At 39.0% G+C, this 22,108-nt stretch overlaps 1 protein-coding gene across 1 annotated transcript in view; it reads right to left on the bottom strand.

Annotated features, from left to right (window-relative positions):
• The window catches only part of LOC145492238 (uncharacterized), a 213,475-nt gene that overhangs the window by 190,676 nt on the left and 691 nt on the right, over positions 1–22,108 (bottom strand). Inside the window, 6 exon segments of the mRNA XM_081471595.1 lie at positions 207–515; positions 2,586–2,891; positions 3,362–3,670; positions 6,210–6,515; positions 7,860–8,168; positions 8,553–8,600. Coding sequence (XP_081327721.1) covers positions 207–515; positions 2,586–2,891; positions 3,362–3,670; positions 6,210–6,515; positions 7,860–8,168; positions 8,553–8,600 — 1,587 coding nt within the window.

Here is a 22,108-nt window from a genome sequence, read left to right as displayed (position 1 = left end):
AGAAATAATTTTGGGATCATATGAAAAATTATCATAAATAAACTTGTTTACAAAAATAGCGTATGAAATTCTCCTGAACTGACAAGATACGATACTTTACACTTCTCTAAAATGTGTCTGCGTACTCCGCGTGTTCCGCGTGATATAGTTCCTTTCGTAATGTAAGGAGATAAAAATTTGTTTCTATCATTTATTTGACACATTACCTTTTGGCTTACAGATCACACTAGCATCTTGGCTGTGCAAACAGTCCGTCACTCTCCATCCCTTGTGTTTACACTCGGATATCGCAGACTCACTTCCGGTACGATTGACGTCATCCATCCATATCACCCCTGTTCCTTGTCCATAAGCCGCAGAACGAAGTGCCAGCACAGCTCCATCGAATCCCAACTGGCGACAGACCACGTTGGCCTCTGGTAGTTCCCAGTAATCATGACAAATTGTCCCCCAGACTCCGTCGTAGAAGATTTCAACACGGCCCTGGTTTAGCTTGGCTCCGCCAACAAGCCTCACTATCAATTAAATAGATCAAATTTTAATTTTTATGGCAATTATCATAAACATGGCGAAATGTTCTCGTGGACCATGAAAGTGCGAAGTCTCCAAACTCAGGTTAATAAAGGAAATGTATTGCAATGTCGACTAAGGAAAAAATTTAAAAAAAAATAAACTAGATATATTACTGCTGCGGGAAAGTTAGCTAGCCAGGGCATCGAAACACTGAAAAGAAAAATTTTTACATAGTCCTAGAAGTCCTAGAAACCACGTCATTGGGTGCGAATATACTTTTTTTACTCCTTAATTTGTTTTCTTTGTGTACTTTATAGAAACCAGATGCTAAACATGTGTGCCAAAAGTTTCTTTTCATTGGTATTGGCGTCACTGAGCGGTGATCAGAAAACAATAGGTAAGATTTTTTTCCCCTCGTATTAATGAATTAGTCCCACTATAAAACCGCTTACGACACTGTGCAAAAAGATGCCTACTCTGTGATTCGGTAAAACATTCCAATGGATGGAGTGCTTGGTCTTGAGAATAAATTAGCATATTGCTGAGGTCGCTGTGCTAAGCCTTTAATCAGAAGAACATTTCCGGGATTCCCGTATAATACATGTATTTCTAAAATTGAATGATAATATTAAAAATAACGTCTTCTGATAAAGTTAAGGTTATAATTAGCTAAGAGATTGAATCAAATTGACATAATTAAAGATGGTGCCCACGGATTTAGAGTCAATGTTTTCTGCTGATCTGGAACAATTAACAGCGATGTACTTCTATACAAAGGTCTTTTCGCCAAAAAAAAAGAATGCGTGGCTATCCCCAATTTTTTTTTTTTTTTTTTTTTTTTTGTAGATTCCAATAGCCCTTGCTAAGACCTACTTTTTCCACATGGTCCTAATCTGGTGAAAAGATCGCTGTATTCATTAGGCACCCTCCTTATGTTTTATTGTGTAACACTTTGAACGTGTGAAACACTGGGACCAAGCAAGTCACGTGAGTTTTGCATGATTGTAATCAAATTGAACATTGAATTCTTGGCGAAATCCCTCTAGGGCGTGTTCTTGTCAGTGAATGTTGTTGTTGTTGTTTTTTTGTTTTTTTTCTCGAATCTACCAGCGAATACAATCTCCACCGAAGTGTACGAAACTAAACCAACTGTATACGCTTGAAATATACGGTTGAAACGGAAGGATTTTTTGAAATATTGTGCTTCGACGGTCGCGATTTTAATTCATCGCGAAGTGCATGTTAAATTTAAATTTATAAACCTGGTCTAATCACTGGTAACTGAATGAGGCTGACGAATCAACCAGAAAGCTACAAAACGAAACGTTGAGTATTTGTTAATGGAATAAAATGTATTCACGAACGTAAGTTTAAAAAAGTGCTATTTTGAGCAAGAATTCTTAAAGACATATTTTCACGGATGAAAACCTAAGTGTAATGAGTTAGTTACGATGAAAACCACGAGATTATGGCCGACACCTCCATAATGTCATTTATGTAGAGGCTGGCGTAATTGATAGACCTTATCTTATTTACCACGTGGCTTTTCTGAAGGCTGGAATTCGGAGAATATCAATTCATCGGTAATCAAGTTAAACGTCTTGAATTCCGCGGTTTGATCTCTGTTGTACTAAGAGAGTGGTGGAGATAGGTTCGTCCTCATTATCTCGTAACCTTTGAGGAGTGCACTTGAGAGTATTTTATTAGTCGTTTTAAAAGTGCACCGAGACTATTAAAGGAGTGATATAGTTGATTTCACAAGTAAAAGGTTGCAATGTTAAATTTACAAGGTCTGGCAGACGTTTACAATTTCCGTTGTGTCTTGTAAAAAGTGCTAAAATTTTATTTCAGTTTACTCTTTCGTAACAAAATCACTTAATATTCTCATCTTACTGTTCCAGACTGAAATTAGGCACAGCAAAAGGAATCGTCTCAGTCGTTATTTTAGCACAGTGTGGAACAAAAATGCAGCAAAATCACCGAGATAGTGTGCTTTTAAGGAATATTGCCAATAATAAGATCGTAAAACTTAGATGGTTTGTGTTATGGAACTCTACCTTATTAAGCCCTACCTTCAGGAAAACTGCACACAGTGCCAACTTGTGGAGTGTTCGTGCAAGCATGGTTTTTGAATCCCTCATGAAAGCACAAGACTAAAGATGTTTCACTGCCATGACACTGTACATTTTTCATCCACATCGCACCACCCTTTCTTGCAGCAGTGTTGTAAATCATTGTAGCGTTCCTAAATCCCAGTTCTCTACAAACCACATCGGCGTCTTGTTTGTCCCACTGCTGATCGCAGATCCCGCCCCAGGTCTTGTTATAGTAAACTTCAACCAAGCCTTTACTGGAAAATATATCTCCACCTAAACGAACTGTTAGAAATAAAGATGGCTAATATTAGCACCACTAGTCGAATTACTATTCCTTTCATTTGTATAACTGATAAAGGTACATGCACGTTACTGGAGTCCACATCTTGCATACTAAACTTCATTAGATGTTTGTTTGTAGCCACAGGATGGAAACATCGCAAAACAGAGTTTAAACGACGTCACAAGCTTATAGAATGGCGTGACGCACCAGTCGTATGACCGTAAGTTTGTGAGTTTGAGAGTCAAAGTATTGATATAGCCTTCGTTGTTATATGCGCGGGGTAACGAAACTGAATTTTGCATTTAAGTAAAGCCTTTTAATTCAGTGTTTTGAAATTTGCTACAACTATTACACGCCGATTAAAACAAATACGTCTACAGAAACCAAAAGAGAATTAACAAGATACTAGAACCACGTCTGTGTTTTAAAGTTCTGTCTCACAATGCACTTATTTGTAAGCTAACTTCACCTTTTGGCGTGCAGATCACACTAGCATCTTGGCTGTGCAAACAGTCCGTCACTCTCCATCCCTTGTGTTTACACTCGGATATCGCAGACTCACTTCCGGTACGATTGACGTCATCCATCCATATCACCCCTGTTCCTTGTCCATAAGCCGCAGAACGAAGTGCCAGCACAGCTCCATCGAATCCCAACTGGCGACAGACCACGTTGGCCTCTGGTAGTTCCCAGTAATCATGACAAATTGTCCCCCAGGCTCCATTGTAGAAGATTTCTACACGGCCTTGGTTTAGCTTGGTTCCACCAACAAGCCTCACTATCAATTGAATATACCAAAATTTAATTCTTTTTATCTTTAAGCAAGAGAAATTTTCTCGTGGACTATGAAAGCGCGAAATCACAAAACTCGGGTGAAGAAATGTATTGCAATTTCGGCTAAGGAAAATAAAACAAAATAAACTAGAAAAATTAATGCTGCGGAAAGATAGCTAACTAAATATGCATCAAAACATTCAGAGAGCATGGTTTGAAACGGTTTCATCAACCAGTCTGACTGCTGAATGGAACGAGACAGGCCTAGAGTGGCTCCATAGGGTAATCTTTTATGGCGTTCCGCGCGCAAGTGTTACGTGTTGAATGCTGTTTTTGCATTCGTTTCTACACACACTCCTCTCAAACTTATTACATGTAATAAACAATGATTATATGGCTGGTTTGTAGTGTCACGCCATCAAAAATAAAAATCATAACCATTCAATAAATCAAGTCAAGAAGCTGAGATATGAAAGATGATTGATATATAAATAACCTCGCCAAGTTTTAAGTCTGTACGGTTTTCCATCCCAGCGTTCTTTTGGAAAGTGTTTCACCCAAATTTATAGAGCTTTGTATGGTGTCGCCATGTTTGTGCCCCTCGGAGGGACACAAACATGGCGGCCGTAAAGTAACAGAAACATCTGTCATTGAGTTTTGCCATTGAAACGAAACTTTACAACTCTAGAGCTCCGATACATTGAAATTAATACTTTGTCTAGAGCAAGAACTGTTTAGTTAGTAAAAACTTGAGCAATAACTCATCTTTTGACTTACTCGACAGCCTTATCGAGCCGCCATTTTAATGTCACGCAACGCATAAACCTGGAAATTCCGACGTGCTCCATTACATAATGAGGAACCCTGTCGGGCTTAAACGTTGCAAAACGTCAAGTTATTGGAGGGTCTTACATCTGATGAAACTAAAAGTTCACAAGGATTGGTAATTTCCTATTTTGGAAATTGATGACGTCACATGAAAACCGGCAATAGTGCCTTGCTATCACCTCAGTTAAAATTATGGGTTTTTGTCTTGAATTATAAATGCCCAAACAAATGGGTTTTTTTTTTCTTTTTTATGGCTTTGTTAATGATTTTCTTGAATTTCCTTCGGTCAAATCTTCCAAACTTTTCACAGCATATCGCATTTTGCGGGAAACAAATTTTAAACAAGAAAAAAAGTAGGGTTTGTAAAGGCAAGTTTTTCGATTTTTGCAAATTTATGTCTTTTACCGCTGCGAAAAAGCTGGTCTTATAGATTTCCCTGAAAAATGGGCTCCGACTAAAGTAAAACAGTTACTACCAGCTAGTTTGCCAAGTTTTACGGAATTTCACGGAAGGAAACGCCAGAAAAGTCACTGTCAGTTATGCTTTCTGTGCTCGTGTTGATGTCATAAAATATCGAAAAACACTGACGTTATCCTTCGAGCGCGCGGAGATTACCTGCGCTTTCGTCCTCAGCGCGTGCGATCGTAAAACTACAGGGAGCCACCTTAATGCTTTCTGCTTACCGCCTAGCTAATTTTTATCGGGGAGTGGAGAATAAAGTTTTATTTGGGGATGCTCCGCCCAGAGGTCAAGCCCCTTTCCCCTTTGTCTACCATTTAGACAGAAAAGGGACCACTTTTGTATACCTTTAATTGAAAAAAGGTTCCCCTTTCAACTGAATAATTTCATAATTTGCCCGTATTATGAATAAATCGCCAGAAAAGGGAGTCGTCTTGACATTTTGATGTAGTGCTTAATAAATTATATGATACAGCTTTTAAGTGCGTTTGTTCGAAATAGTGTTAATTAAAGGCCTTTTATATACCTGAAGCCTGAAGAGGTACCCCGTTCTGGAGCGCCGCCCCCCGTCCCCACCACCCGCCCGTATAAGCCATTATACAAAGTACCTCCCCGAAATTTCCATAAGGTCTTATCATCCACACTGTCTTGGCCATCTTCTTTTGAAATGATGGTATCGTCATTGTATAAAATGATCCCTTGATATAATTGTACCCGTGCAGATTGCAAGAAGCTAGTTCAATAAAGACTACAATCCAGGCTCTACCGTCATTGTAAACCACTTAACTCGTTTTCTCGGAAAGTACTGTACGGACCCTCGTTTTTTCTCTTTTCCCGCTCCGCGCCTGGGACATAAATCAAAGGGGAAAAACTCGCTTGGTATAATTTACTATATGGACCTCGAAATCGGTCAGTAAGAGGTCTGTAACAATACTTTCTCAATTTAAACAACTTTACTTTAGTGTTGAAACATTTTGTAAAGGTTATTTATTACAGTTCGTTCAATGAGCCTTGAAAATCTCAAATGATGATTACGTGTGGTATCAAAATGTATGCGGAAACCAGAGGAAGCATAAAAGAAAACCACCGCGCGGTTGGTTTGTTATTATTAAATTTTGTAGAAATACAGTATTTAACAGTTCTTTAATTTATTTGGAGCCACTTATTTTTCGCTGAGATAAACTGCGAGCTTTTCACTTCTCATATTTCAATAAAGACTTATATTAGTCAAACTAGCGACAATGTAATGCAATTACCTTCAGGAACTTCACACACCACACCAGCTTGGCGACCGTTTGTACAACTCTGTTTTTTCCATCCATCATGAACACAAGAAACTAGGGATGTTTCATTGCCATGACACTGTAAATTGTTGATCCACATCGTATCACCTTTATTTGCAGGGCTGCTGTAAATCAATGTAGCATTTCTAAATCCCAGTTCTCTACAAACCACATCAGCGTCTTGTTTGTCCCACTGCTGATCGCAGATCCCACGCCAGGTCTTGTTATGATAAAATGCAACCAAGCCCTTATTGGTAAAGGCTTTTTCTCCTAGACGAACTGTTTGAAAGTGTGAAACATATATTAGTTTCTGTGTAAATGCGTTAAACATTAAATTTTTTGGAATAATCTAAAAATGCTAAGTTTTAGAGTTTACCGCTTTTGTTATAAAGAAAACTTCTTTTGGGTGCCATGCTGGCAATTTTCTGATAAAAATTACATCATTGAATCTTATCATAGTGTTGTTATTGTTATTGATGATGACGATGACGATGACGATGACGATGATAAAGGTGAAGGTGAAGGTGAAGGTGAAGGTGAAGATAGAGATGGAGATGGAAATGGAGATGGAGATGGAGCCGGAAACGCAGATGGAGACGTAGACGGAGATGAATACGAAGATGGAGACGGAGACAGAGATGGAGGTTGACGTTGAGGTGAAGGTGGAGATGGAAGCGGAGGTGAACGTGAGGGTTAAGGTGAAGATAAGGATAAAGATGAAGACGATGGTGATGATTTAGATGAAGATGAAGATAAAGATGAAGATGAAGATGAAGACAAAGATCAAAATGAAGATGAAGATGTAGATGATGATGATGATGGTGATGATAAAGAAGATGAAGATGATAATGATGATAATAAGGATGAAAATAAAGATGAAGATGAAGATGAAGATGAGGATGAAGATGACGATGAAGATGAAGATGAAGGTGAAGGTGAAGGTGAAGGTGAAGATGAAGATAAAGATAAAGATGAAAATGAAGATGAAAATGAAGATTAAGATAAAGATGATGATGAAGATGAAGATGGATAATAAGAGATGGAGATGGAGATAAAGATGGAGGTCAAGATGCAGGTGGAAGTGGAGGTGGTTGAAAAGGTGGAGGTGGAGGTGGAAGTGAAGGTGGAGGTGAAGATGGAGGTGGTGGTGGAGGTGGAGGTGAAGGTAAAGGTGAAGATGAAGATGCAGATAAAGATAAAAATAGAGATGCAGATGATAATCAAAATGAAGATGAAAATGAAGATGAGGACGAAGATGAGGATGAAGATGAGGAGGAAGATGACATGAAGATGACCATAAAGACGAAGACGAAGAAAAAGAGAAAAATGATGATGATGATGATGAAGATGTAGATAAAATAAAGTTTAAGATGAAGATGATGATGGAGATGAAGCTGAAGATGAAGATGAAGATTTAGATGATGATAAAGATGATGATGATGATAATGATGATGGAGATGCAAATGATGATGATGATGATGAGAAAAGGATCACTTTCTACCACATTTTAACACAGATTATTTGGACTGGCAATATCTACTTGACAGTAATTTTAAGTAAGGAATTCCTATTTAAGCCTTCAGCTATAAACGTACTTCGGCAATCATGAGGTAGTATGTTCACCTTTTGCAATGCAGATCACACTGGCATCTTTACTATGATCACAGTTACCCATTCCCCATCGTTTGTAACGACACTGAAATATTGACTTCTCATTTCCTGTACAATCTACGTCATCCATCCATATCACCCCTGTTCCTTGTCCATAGGCTGCAGATCGGAGTGCTAGCAAAGCCCCATCGAATCCCAACTGGCGGCAGAGGACGTTAGCGTCGGGTAGTTCCCAATAATCATGACATATCGTTCCCCAGACTCCACTGGAGAATATTTCGACCCGACCTTGATTTGGTGCCGTTCCACCAACTAATTTCACTGAAAATTATAAATAGCGTCGTCAGTGTTGTAAATCAGCGAATTATTTTCGTGGAGAACAAGCGAGTTTGAAAGAGCCATCGTTGATTGACTCTTAATTGTTATGGGTTATCCACCATTCGCTTTATCTTCTATCAATGTTTTCTCCTTTTAGTATTGGTCCATAACTTTTTCAAGGGCGATTTGTTTACTGGTGGCCGCGAGTGTGTGATCCGAAATGTTAGATTCATCAACAGCGTTTCAACTATGAAAGTATTCTATCGATTGGAAGTAATTTACTTCCAAATTTCTTCGCGCACTTAAGCTAAATTCCAAATTCTAAAAGTCTATTATGATGTCTGCTGTGGTCATGACACTAGTTTGGATTCCTTGTACAATACTTACCATTTACATTGCCATTTACACACGCTGTCCATTTCCTAACCTGGATACCTGCAAAGTTCCAACAGTCCTTACTTTAATGTTATATACATTTAAGTGCAAACTCGTTCCCAGGTTCTCTCCTCAGCCTTCCTTGTCATTAGGACAAAGACCCTGGTTGCGGATGGTCACTTGACCACCCGGAATCTGGGTGGTAAATAAAACTGTTGGGCGGGAGGAGTGGCAAAGTGTTTTGATTGTTGCTCCGACAAACTTATTGGGTTTCAAATCCTTGGAAATCCTTGAGCAGTCGCTAAACACTACCCTCTTTATTGGGGTTCGGAGTCGAATTTTGCCGATAAAGAATGCTAAATTATTTCTACCGTCTCTAAAACATAGAAGACTTTCGTTCACAAAGAAATTCGCCAGCCAAATGGAGCACAGACTTTTCGACTGTAAACACAAGTAGAACGTCACGCACCGAGTCGAAGTGGAACCAATGGATCAGTCCCTTAAATATTTGAATTCGGAGGTACTTTATTTTCTTCTTTGTGCGGTATTTTGGATGGTAAAAAGTATTTCTCTCACACGGCCGATTAGCCGAGTATTCTGACTTGCGTTTGATTTACATCACTGCAAAATGATTCACAGATTTGTTGACATAAGGAACGTCATCCGGCACTTGTATTCCATCTGTATCAGGTTTATGTAAGTTTATATTTACTGACAGATGTTTCAACACGGATACTTGGCATAGTCAAGAATTATGTTTTACAAAACGGTAAATAAAACATCGTTTTATATAGCGAGCAATATGAGGTACCGCGAAGTTAAGTCAGGCAACATGAAACAGCGAAACAGTTTTACTTCTTAGTAATCTTAAATCGACCGGCTGGAATTGAAATTGTATTTGTCCGTATGTGGTTTAATAAAACCTTTCTTCGACTCAGCCGAGATCGACAAAAAATATGGAAACGTTCGTAACACAGGTGGTCGCGTGACCAGCCGCAACGAGGGTCTTTCTTCCAACGGCAAGGGAGGCAGAGGAGAGAGAGCCTGGAAACGAGGTTGTTTAAAGCGGTGACAAACGTTTTAACAATTATTTTTCAGCATCTATATATTTCGAAAGATCGTTATCCTTTTTTAAGTCCAATTATTGGCGAACAATCTATAATCATTTCATTGATATTGCATTGGTATGATAGTAAAAAAAAATCCCTTAATGTTAGCTTTAAGAACTTTTAACCCAAAAACAGCATCCTTGACTTCCATTTTCTTATTAAGTATTACATTGTAATTAGCATGTCAGGGTTCAACTTTTCACGAAGTTTAAAAGTAACTGAGGGTGCGAATTCAGAGCCACTTTGATTAAAAAAATAATAATAATAAGAGTGGCTCTGAATCCCTTCCCACGATTTTTCTATTTTAGTAATTAAGACAAAATATTGTATTTTAACATAACAACTACAATTCTATATTAGAAAAATAACCGAACGAAAATACGTGCGCTGATTAATTTAAAATCGTGGTTTCTATTTAATAGTTAAATTATGCATTCGAGATTTTTATCGTGCGATAGTTGACGAGAGCGCAGCCCGAGTCAACTATCACGCATAGAAATCGAGAGCGAATAATCTAATTGTTTAAGTATAAATCTACTTGTCATTCAAAACTTTATCTAAATCCTCTTCACAGACACGTCAAAAACGCAAAGAATTGAAGTAGCCGTCATTCTGTTAAAAACCGCAAGCTGCTACACTACTCACTATCTATCACAGGATAGATAGTGTGTGGCGTAGCCAATCAGAGAACGGCATTCGTGATAGAACGCTAATAGATTTATACCAAGATTCATTAGAATAAATTTACTAGCGTTCTATCACGAATGTCGTTCTCTGACTGGCTACACTACTCACTATCTATTCTATCATAGATAGTGAGTAGCGTGGCAGTGTACCCTTGTTAACAAAATGACATCCGCTTCTTGGCGTTTTTGAGGTGTCTGTGAAGAGGATTTAAGAGAGCATCCATCTGAAAACCATGCAGTAATAGAATATGAGTTCAGATTCTTAGTAGGGTTACATAGTAAGGTGGTAATGCAGTGGGTAGATTATTATCGCAAATTTCTTTAATGTCTAGGAGATTTCGCGGTAAAAGTTTTCGTGATCTAATTTAGGCCAAAAATTGACCATTTTTGACTCATTTTTCAAGTAAAATATTTCTAAAAGCATTGAAACTTTCCAGCTCAAAATGCTGGTGTAATTAATATCATATACAGTGGATCCTCGATTTAACGAGCCTCTATTTAACCTCTAGTTAAGAAGTCCTCGATATAACGAACGATATTCTATGTCCCCGCCAAAGTTACAGGAAAATGTATGGAATAGAACCTCGATATAACGAACCTCCATATAACGAACCTCAATATAACGAATTCTTCGGTATAACGAACATAATCCGGAAGTCCAAACGTAAAATCTACCTCGATATAACGAATTACAGTGTTTCCCTGTTTACATAGACAATTTTCTGTATAACTTCTATGTTGCAACATTTTTAAATCGCTACTCTGAGAGTGTCGTTCTTTTGTAAACAAAAGCTGCGCGTCTGCTTAAAAGTGAAAGTAATTGATACTGAAAGCCACCATGCTTAATGAATTGCATCTCAAAACGCGGCACTTCTGGGTGTCGAAAATTGCATTAAATTACGTGACACAAGTCACCTGTGTTACAAATCAATCATTAACTCTGACCTCGATATAACGAACATTTTGGTCGTTTCCCCTCAAATTCGTTATATCGAGGTTTTCGATATAACGAACCCTCGATTTAACGAACAAATTTGGCCGGTCCTCAGCGACTTCGTTAAATCGAGGTTCCACTGTAATTAGATTGCAATGATACCATTGAGATTTCAAATGACTTAGTGGTTTAGTAACACACGAATTTTAAAAATAATGCCCTACAGGAAGTGTTGAGCGGAAAGGATTTTAGGGTAAAAATAAGTTTGAAAATCGCCGATGCGGCATTGTTTCAAAAGTTTCTTTACCTACTAGTTTATGAAGCCTTTATCGGTTAATAAATACAAGCTAGCAAAGAAAAGTCTGTAAAGTTTAAAACGTTCATGAGATTTTGAGGGACAAAAACGTGCTACATGTCACTGCAGGAAAACAAAGAATTACAAATAGTGTCATAGCATAATAGCTAGGTCGGTTGAGTAAGCACCAGATTCCAATTCATATTAAAATTTAACTTTTACAATAGCTGTTAATGTAAATCAGATGCGGCGTTGCACTCAGGGAGTCGGACAAAACTTTTCAAGCACGAACTTTTATTTACATAGGAATGGGGCGGTTTGTTAAATTTCACTCAACCTGATTGGGGAATTCAGAGAGTTGTCTAGTTCTTTGGATCGGTCGGTTTCTAGACTTGTTCTGCAGGATTTATTATCCCTGTGATATTTAGTAAATATAAGCTCGGGGGCGACTCCCATATAAAAAGGGGCTGTTCGTGGTAAATTTTGAAAAGAGCCCCTAAGAGGTAGCAAGACCCCATTATGTGGGCGAGGCTTGAAATTTTTTCCATCCCTAAAAGATACCAATTCTAAAACAGCAGATGAACTGACACTTTCACAATTTCCAATAGCGATGAAGACAATTGGCAGTTAACTGAAAAGCCTCGTTATCCAAACGGAATGCACCCTCTTTTATTGAACAGTTGTGAATTCCCGGTGTAAATGCGACAAAATTGAAAATCAGTTGATTTTCAAGTATCTCCTGTCATACTTTTTTTTTTGGCTCAATACCCTTAAAGGTACCGTGAAAGCTTTCGCGCTAGACCTTTTAAAGCTGAACGCCCTAAGAGGTACCATAACCGCTTTTTAAACCCCTAAAGGTATGACGAGCATCCCCGTGCTATTTATATGGGCCTACCCCCGAATATAAAGACAGTTTTTGTTTTACCAATTTCTAGGTTTTCTACAATTTCAGCTCTGCTTTGTTATGTTGCGAAAACGTGAGCGTGATAGTAGATGATAGTTTTGTGGTCAAACGGTCAGAGTGAGTTTCAACTATCATCGACAACACGTTATCATGTGCCGTTTAAAGAGCTTCTTCAAACAAACAAAGTTTCCATTCCGCCTCAACACCAGCGGATGTGATTTTATAACAGCCGTTCAATGATCAAAAACGTCTTTTGAGCAGGTCTTTAATGGTACCAGTGCTGTCTAGTCTTTACACCGACCAGATCCAGCACACTCTTTCTTGGAATGCTGCTAGCGGAGCATTGAAAAGAAGTGATAGCCATTGTAACGTGACCGGAATCGGGGTGAAATCTGATACAAAATACAGCTGTAAGATGTCACAAGAGAGATACTCTGTCACACAATCAATCGTTCCAGCTGTTGCTTTAAATAGCAAAACAACAACGCAAAAAGTCAATGTTCTGCTGGTTGCCATTGCATGGAAAAGAAATAAGTAACATATGATTTCGTTGCGGAGAAAAAATATTGTTTCCAGTGTTTGAACAGAACACGCGACTAAATAGTGAAACAAGTCGGTGAAGTAATAAAATGCTTGGATGTGATGCCACCAGTGGCTCGATAACATCTGTTCAACAAAATTGATATGGTGTTGGGAGTACGACAAAATTAAATGAAGCTTGGTTCCCAAACTAGCTACGTTATTCAACCTTCGAGACAATGATTTCTAAATGCTATGATGAGGCTTTCTACGAAAACATGTCACTTCGGTGCGAGTGCGACCAGCAGGTTTGTATGACAACTTACTTTCCTTTCAATTAGCTACGCCACCTAGCTAAAAGCAGCTTAAATACTGAAGCAAAAACTAAATTAGAGCTGAAAAATGTTTCATAACGATGTTTCTCTTCTCGTTATGAAACGTTTTATTTACATGTTATTTCCACTCCATTCTGACAGCACTTCCTTGTTGACCTCATTTGCATATTGTCACAAACAAACATTGGTTCGATCAGTGCGAAGAGAGATTTTCCCGCAGAGTCCTTTACAGAGTTTTTGCTTCTTAAACCGAAAGATCATTTCTTTGGCAAGCTTTAGATAGCTTCGAATAGATAGATAGCATCTCCACAAACAATAACCTTCGAGACGCTACTGCTTAGGTATGACTTGCCTCGGGATGTTGAAATTTAGCTCCTTGTCACATGAGATAAGCCACAGAAGTTTAGTTAACGTTGTTATAATATTGGTAGAGGTTAAAACTATTCTATGTAAAAATATCATGTCATTTCCAGTTGTTTCTAGCTTGCAGCAAGTGATCAAACTTGATGAATATTTTTACCACGAATTTGAACACTTTTCACTGTCTGGCAGTTTGATTGACATATCTCATAAACAATAGACAGTTGAATCAAACTGTTGCACTCGGTTAATGTACTAGTGATGTTGTACAAGTGTACCAAGTTTCAGGGGAATCGGTGACGTGCGCTGTAGACTTACCTGTATGGTCCTCAGGTGGACTAGGTCTATCTTAAATAAAGTTTTGAACGACTAGTAGACTTATATTAAAACAGTTCGTATAGTGAGATCGTCCGGGTGAGGGTAGTTCTGAAAAGAACTGTTGTTTGTGACTGACGTTTCGACAACCTTGAGCGGAAGTCATCTTCAGAGTCAAGTGAATAGTTTTGTCAGTCGATGATGTTATAAGCCTGGTTCGTTGAACAAAGGCCACTTAACAGTTGTCAACAACTACCGGCGCCTTACAAATGACTTATCCATGACGGAAACGGAACCACTGATACTCCTGGGTTCAAACCATTTACTATGCTATATTAAAACAATTAGATTATTCGCTCTCGATTTCTATGCGGATAGTTGACGAGGGCGCAGCCCGAGTCAATGACGTAATGATGGCGCGAGCAACGATAAATTGCATTTTGATGATTAAAGCAAACAAGTTGTTTTCTTTTTCGTCGCGGAATTTTCCAACAGAAATAGAAAACATGTTGTCTGTGTTTTTAAGCTTGATAATGACCCAAGTTCGGTCGAAACGTCGCGCGCTGTTACCGTTAGTTTTTACTTCTAATAATACTGCTACCATCTCGCTTCTGATTGGTTGGAAGCTGATCAATTTATCCCAAATTGTATCGATAGCTGAGCAATTAAATTTTAATTGTTGCATTTGAGCAATGAAGTCGGATAAAACTTTCAGGTTGACCGTTTCAGACAAACAAAAAGCTTCGTAGGAAGAAGCAGCAGTATAAACAAAAACACCACAAAATCGACCGAAACTTAGCACCGCACGTACTTGGAGGGGGCTAACGAGAAGAAAAAACTGAAGGGCATTGAAAATTTCTCGCTCGAAGATCTTCACAAAGTTCTCGGATATTTCTACGTCGACCTGGAGGAAAAAAGATGGCAGAAACTACGAGCCAGTGTCCCTGGGAGTTATGCAAACATCCCTAGACCGCTGCCTAAAGAACAAAGGTTACAAGGTTTCAATTATTCGGCGACTGAAGGCATTCGCAAAGTTTAAGAATAGGTCCGCAATGCGTACATGTGTGGCTTACGAGTCCACTTGTAACATGTAATGGAAGTTAAACTGAAGAGAAAATATGAGCTGAAAGTAGGTGATAATAAGTCTGTTTGGATTAAAAGTACCGTAACTTACATTGAAAACTTAATTCTGGATATTGGAAGAAGTAACTGTCTGGATATCGCTCAGAGGGGAAGTATGGAGTTACAATATCTCTCCAGAGATGAACACTTTTTAGCAGCAATCCTGTTTGTCTGAGAAGTAAGTGACAGGCCTCGTACACTTTTTCAAGCGAAAAATTCAAGGACTTTCCAGTACCCTACTTTGAAATTTCAAGAGCTTTTCTTTTGTGTTGAAAGCACATGCAGAAACGCCAGACAACGAGAGCTTGAAAACACGTGCAAACCAGACATTCGCTGTGCATTTGTGGCTCAATGGACATGCGTGAGAGTAAGGAGAGAGCACTAGAACCAAAAGAAACAATTTCAAGTAATTTCAAGGCCCTTGAAATCGGACTGCTGAATTTAAAGGGTTTTCAAGACGCGTATGAACCCAGAAGTGAAAATATTAGAGTAAACTATATGTAATCACTCATTTTTTTTGAGATTTACTAATTGCCAAACAGTTAGACTATGTGCCTTGTTGTACTCAGATTTGTTTTTTTTTTTTTTTTGGAAATTCAATCCAGTTTCTACGTGCATATAAAAATATGTACCTTTGCTATAATATGGTGGCGTACGTGGCAGGCGTAAACGGGGAAGGGGTAGGGAGGGCGAGCTCACACCAGTCCCTCAGTAACTATTTCCACTCATAATTGTTGAAATCCGCCGAAGAGCCAGTCGGTGATAGTCTTTTGGTGGCCATGGTTCTGAAAGGTCTTCCTGCGGAACACAAAACTTTTTCAGCCATTGTTTCGCAGCGCAACGAGAAGGACGACAAGATGAAGTGCCACGAGTTTAAGACCGCACTCAAGAGTTACAAGGGGACGGAGAAATCCTGCACTCCATCACAAACTGTTGGAGAGAGCGTCATGAACTGTAAACAGAAAACCCTACCGCCAGACAGCTCCATAGCATGTTATTCCTGTGGTCAAACTGGACACAAGTCGCCAGCATGTCGTTCCAAAGACAAGAAAAAGAAAGGACACCGATGGTGCAGCCACTGCAAGTCGAAGACGCACAAAACAGAGGTATGTCGTAAGATTTTCATGTGACGTAGTCATATTCCAAAACTAGAAATTAAGACCCTATAGGAAAGTGATGTTTGACAATGTTTTAGCTCTTCTTTTTGTAATAGAGCACTCCAGGCTGTTGCGTTGCGTAATATGAAAATGGCGGCCCGAAAAGATGAGTTATCGCTTTAGTTTTTGCTACATAAATGGTGCTTGCACTAGAGGAAGCATTTATTTCAATGTGTCGGAGCTCTAGAGTAAAAATTTTCGTTTCAATAGCAAAACTCAACGATAGATGTTCTTGTTATTTTACGGCCGCCATGTTTGTGCCCCTCTGAAGGGCACAAACATGACGTCTCCACACAAAGTTCTATACATTTGGGAGACACACTTTTGCGAATAACGGGCGGATGAAAAACAGCAGAAACCTAATTCATGGCGAGGTTGTTTATATAACAATCATCTATCATATCCTAGATTCTTGAATTTATTTATCTAATGGTTACGATTCTTAGTTTTGATCACATGACTGGTGAAAACTGAGAATTAGTGTTAGTCAGTGTTATGAGAAGGATGCTTTATTTGAATTCAAAGTAACCGTGGACAATCTTAATTCCGCTAGAGAAAACTCTTTATTAGTTGATACTGGAGCTACTGCTCACATTCTGAATGACAAGTCCAAGTTTCTAAAATTTGATGATGAGTTTAAACCTGAGAATCATTACATAGAGTTGGCGGATGGTAGTAGAGCTAGTGGTGTTGTGCCTGCTAAAGACAGAGCGCAAGTTATCCTACATGATGTAAAGGGCAATGTTCACAAAGCTTTTCTTGAGGATGCTTTGTACGTACTTAGTTATAAGCACCTTCTGTTCAAGCAGCAATTGATAGGGGTAGCGCTGTAAATTTGACACCAAATTCTGCTGAGCAGAATGCACCAGATGGGACGAAATTTGCCATAGAGAAACATGGCAAACTTAATTACCTAAGTAACATAATGTCTAGTAGTGGAGTACACACTGCTGAGACCTGACACCGAATTCTAGTGCACTGCAACATGAATGATGTGTATAAACTAGAGGGTGTAGTGGAAGGGATGAAAATAACAACAAAAGGTAAGCCTGAATGTGACACTTGTGTGCAAGGAAAAATGTCACAATATCAAAACAGAAAGCCAGATCGCCGTGCAACTGCTTCCCTCCAGTTGGTCCATAGTGACCTAGCAGGCCCTATTACCCCAGAATCAAAGGAAGGTCACAAGTATGCAATGCATGGTATTTGTTGATGACTATTCAGGTGCTTTGGGAGTATATTTCCTTAAGAACAAAAGTGATGCCACTAGGACAACTGAGCAGTTCTTGGCTGATACTTCACCCTATGGCAAAGTGAAACGATTACGACCTGATAATAGGGATGATTACATTAATGAAGAGCCCAGATCCCTCATGTTAAAGAATCAAATTAAACATGAGCAATCAGCCCCCTATTCGCCTCATCAGGGTGGAACAGCCGAGAGAACCTGGAGGCCCCTCTTTGATATGGCTGGATGTTTGTTAATTGGAGCAGAGTTACCTAAACAGTTGTGGACTTATGCAGTCCTGACGTCAGCACATATACGCAACAGTTGCTACAACCATAGAACAGGTAAAACTCCATATGAGTGTTTGACAGGTATCAAACCAAATTTGTCCAACATGCACGTATTTGGTACAGAGTGTTATACATATGTACAGAGTTAAACCAAATGGGACGTTCGAGCTGAGAAAGGTATTTTTGTGGGCTATGACAGGTCCAGCCCTATATTTCTTGTGTATTACCCACATCAAAATACTATCAAAAAAATCCGATGTGTCCAGTTCACTGAGAGGCTTGACCACGTTGATGAGTGTTGAACTGTTGCCTGATTCTGCTAAACCAGAACCTGAAAAGCCAATACATGAAAATGAGGTCGCCAATGTTAGGCGTTATCCTATCAGAGATCGTGTCAGACCAAAATACCTCGATGATTATGTAACTGGGAAAGATCTGGATAATGCAGTTGATGATGCCGCAAAATGTACAATAGATTTTTGCTACAGATTAACCAATGCTTCCCAGTCGTACCAAGATGCAATCTCATATCCAGATTCCAGTAAATGGAACGATGCCATGGATGAAGAGTTTTATGCATTATGGGAGAATGAAACATTTGAGCTCACCTCTCTACCAGATGGTCGAACCTCAGTGGGGGGGGAGTGGGTCTATGTAATAAAACCAGGTCCAAATGGGGAAGAAAAGTACAAGGCACGTTTTGTTGCCAAGGGTTCCTCCCAAGTCCCCAGAGTAGATCACTACGAGACTTTTTCACCAACTGCCCATATGACCTTAGTTCGCATGTTAATGAGTAAGCTGTTCAAAAGGGTATGGTAGTACATCAGATGGACGTTAAAATGGCCTATTTGAATGCCGCCATCGACTGTGATTTATACATGGCACAACCCGAAGGTTATGAGAGAAAAGGTCCCAATGAGGAGAAACTTGTGTGTAAATTGAGAAAGTCATTGTATGATCTAAAGCAAAGCGGTCGTAACTGGAACAACGTGTTACGTGAGCATTTTGCTCAGGATGGTTTTGTGCAATCTCTAGCTGATCCATGTGTGCATGTCGAGACTACTGAAAGTGGTCATGTTATTGCAATTGTGTGGGTTGATGACATTATTATTTCAGGTAGCAACATAGATGTACTGAAAGAGGCAAAAAAGTCCCTGATGGTGAGATTCAAAATGAAAGACCTCGGGGTACTTTCATGGTTTTGGGGTATTCAGTTCAAGTGCAAAGGTGATTTTATTGAAATGAGCCAAAATCAGTATGTGGACAACATTTTGTCAAAATTCAGAATGTCAGATTGCCAGCCAAAGGTAGTCCCAGTGAATCAGGTGCAAACAAACCCAGTGAAACCAATGAAAGTGATTTTGAAAACACAAATTTGTATCGTGAAATCGTTGGAAGTTTAATCTATCTCATCACTTGCACCAGACCTGATTTGTGTTATGTTGTAGCATATTTATCCCAGCATTTGTCAGAACCAAAGAAGTCCCATTTTGGAATGGCTAAGCAAGTACTAAGGTATTTAAAGGGAACTCCAAACAGGTGCTTGAAGTTTGTTAAGACAAGTCAACCAAACCTAGTGGGAAACAGTGATTCAAACTGGGCTATGTCTGGTATTAGTGGTTATGCGCATCCAAGTTATGTAATGAAAGTTCACTGATCTAGTGGAAAAGCAAAAAGCAAACAATTGTAGCACTGTCTACATGTGAAGCTGAGTTTGTGACATTAGCCACAGCTACTCAAGAAGCTAAGTTTCTTAGGCAACTTTCGAGTGATGCAATGTTCCTCCCTTGTAAGAGTGTTTGTATGTACGTAGACAACGAGGGAGCAATTACATTAGCTAATAATCCTATACATCACCAAAGATCAAAACACATTGATGTAAAATATCATTATATAAGACTCGAAATCCAGAATAGAGCTCTTGAGTTGGCCTATATACCAACAGACAATAATGTTGCAGATGTATTCACTAAGCCTGTAACCAGAGCTAAACTTAATAGATTAGTGGGTTAACTTGATGTAGTAAACCCCAAGTTTTGTTTGAGTGGGGGTGTTAAGATACAAACTCAACTTAGGAAAACCGGAAGTGTTTTATGTAGACCGGAAGTAGCTGTAAGTTCAACACCAGGTTGAGGCTATGTATTACACCATATACTTTTGGTGTGTCTTATTTACCAGCTCCCAGACTGTATTTCACTTCCACAGGGGGATAAATCGTGTGCGACATAGCGCGGTGCGAAATAATTGAAATATCACTTATCCAAAAGAATGCTATACGTCATCGCTTAAAAAGCATTACTTAAAATAGATATTTTACCTTCAATATTTTAAATAAATATGTCTTCTTTCGTCAGCGTGAAATAATATGAATTCAGAACTGTAAACTCTTTCAACAAACTTAAATACTGCAAAATCAACTTGCATCTGTGCGGATAAAGTGAAACGTGTTTTTGAAAGTACATCAACAACGTACGCAAACTTCAAAACAGGAGAAACAACAAACAGTATTCTCATTGTTTCTCTCTGAAATCAACACCTTATCATCTTTAAGGACATTTCCCAGCGCTAATTACTTCACCGGAAATTAATTTGTTGTTTTAAAGGTATACCTGTTATCAATGAACCTTGGACCAGTTCTTACTATGAGTTGGCCCGTTAGCGGAAATTTACCCGATACTGGATAGACCAAAATACACCCTCAAATCTTCGTTAAAAAGCTCAAGTTAAAAGCACTCCGCTGATCCTAAAAACTTCAAAGAAGAAAGCAAAGGACAAGTTTTTCACTCTCCGAAACAAAAGACGGGGAATTTTTAGGTTTAGTGTCTCATTTACTAGCTCCCAGAGTGTACTCCACTTCTACAGAGGCATAAATTGTGCGCGACATAGGCGGGGGGCGAAATCACTATCCAAAGGAATACTGCACGCTGGCGTAAACTGGTCACGTTACAAATTTTGAAGTCATGAAGTCATCGAGACCACGCTTACAACCAAGATGGCTGACTCAGACTAGTGCGACGTGCGACACTAGACCACGTGACAGGCGATCGACTCTTGTAGACAAATAAATAAATAAATCGGATCGTGCCATAATGTGGCTATACACTTTGTGTAGGCCACACAAAAACAAGCGAAGTAGTCACGCGAGTTACACAATCCGAGGTTTACGCTATCCACGGCTAATTTTAGAACGGTTGTGTTTTTTCCCCTAGCATTGACATAAACGCGGCAAATTCTGCAAGCTCCTGTTTACCTAGATCAGAGCCCACAAAACCCACAAGAAATACTCGCAAAATTGCAAATAAATTAATGTACATCGCTTCTGGCTGAATAAACTTGCACAGTAAACACGATCTCATTTGTCACGTAGCGAAAGTGAAAGCTTCAACGTCAACATATTCCATGGCTGACGCAATACCTTTTTTGAGCGTATAGAGTGTTTTCACTGTCACGTAATAAAAAATAAAATCAAAAATCATTCAGTGGATAAAGTCAAGAAATTGTGGTATTATAGAAGATCAATAAAGAAGACAGTTCTCTAGTTTAAGGTGTGTGCGTTGTCCCAAAGTTGAGAAATTCGTCGCAATGTTCCGCGCAAATTTACAGAGCCTAGTATGGAGCCGCCGTGTTGGTGTTCCTCTGTGGGACATCAATATGGCGGCCCAAAAATAGTGTTAACATCTGGAACTTACTTTGGCTATCTAGGACACTGCTTAACTGCACTGAACAAACAAACATTTAAACAAGCACTTTTCCAAATACTTTAACGTCTTAAATGGCTGAAAATCACGAGATAAATACATATTTTTCAACAAACGCTTTATGTCACGCACCGCCATAACTCTAAAATTCAAAATGCGCTGGTTTCCAAACGAAGGACGCTATTGAGCTGGAAAGTTGAAACAGATAGAAAATTAGTACCCCTTATGCCTAATGAGGATAAAAACATTAGCGGCTCTTTAGTTTTGGATTTAAGAATTTGATCACGTCACATGAAAACACTCTGTTTACTACTCCCTTCGAGTCCAACGCTTTGCCGCATTGAATTTTGCAGCTATAACTTTGAAAGGCATCTTTAATGAGTAAAGGACTCGAACAATTCAAGCTCTGGGCTCGTCTCAAAGTTACAAAAGGATTGAAAATAAACCCAACAAATCTAATGACACGAACAAGACATCAGTTTACCCTAGCGAGTAAACGCATCAACACGAAAGTGATTGAGCACAAAAACAAGCGGCTGCCTAGAATGTAGGATCATGTCCTTTAATTACAATCGAATTTAACGGTAAAATAGAGTAAGTCAAGCTCAAAGAACTG

Source organism: Orbicella franksi, chromosome 7 (genome assembly GCF_964199315.1).
Source record: "Orbicella franksi chromosome 7, jaOrbFran1.1, whole genome shotgun sequence".
Classification (NCBI taxonomy): Eukaryota; Metazoa; Cnidaria; class Anthozoa; order Scleractinia; family Merulinidae; genus Orbicella; species Orbicella franksi.
This window is presented reverse-complemented; position numbering and strand designations above follow the sequence as displayed.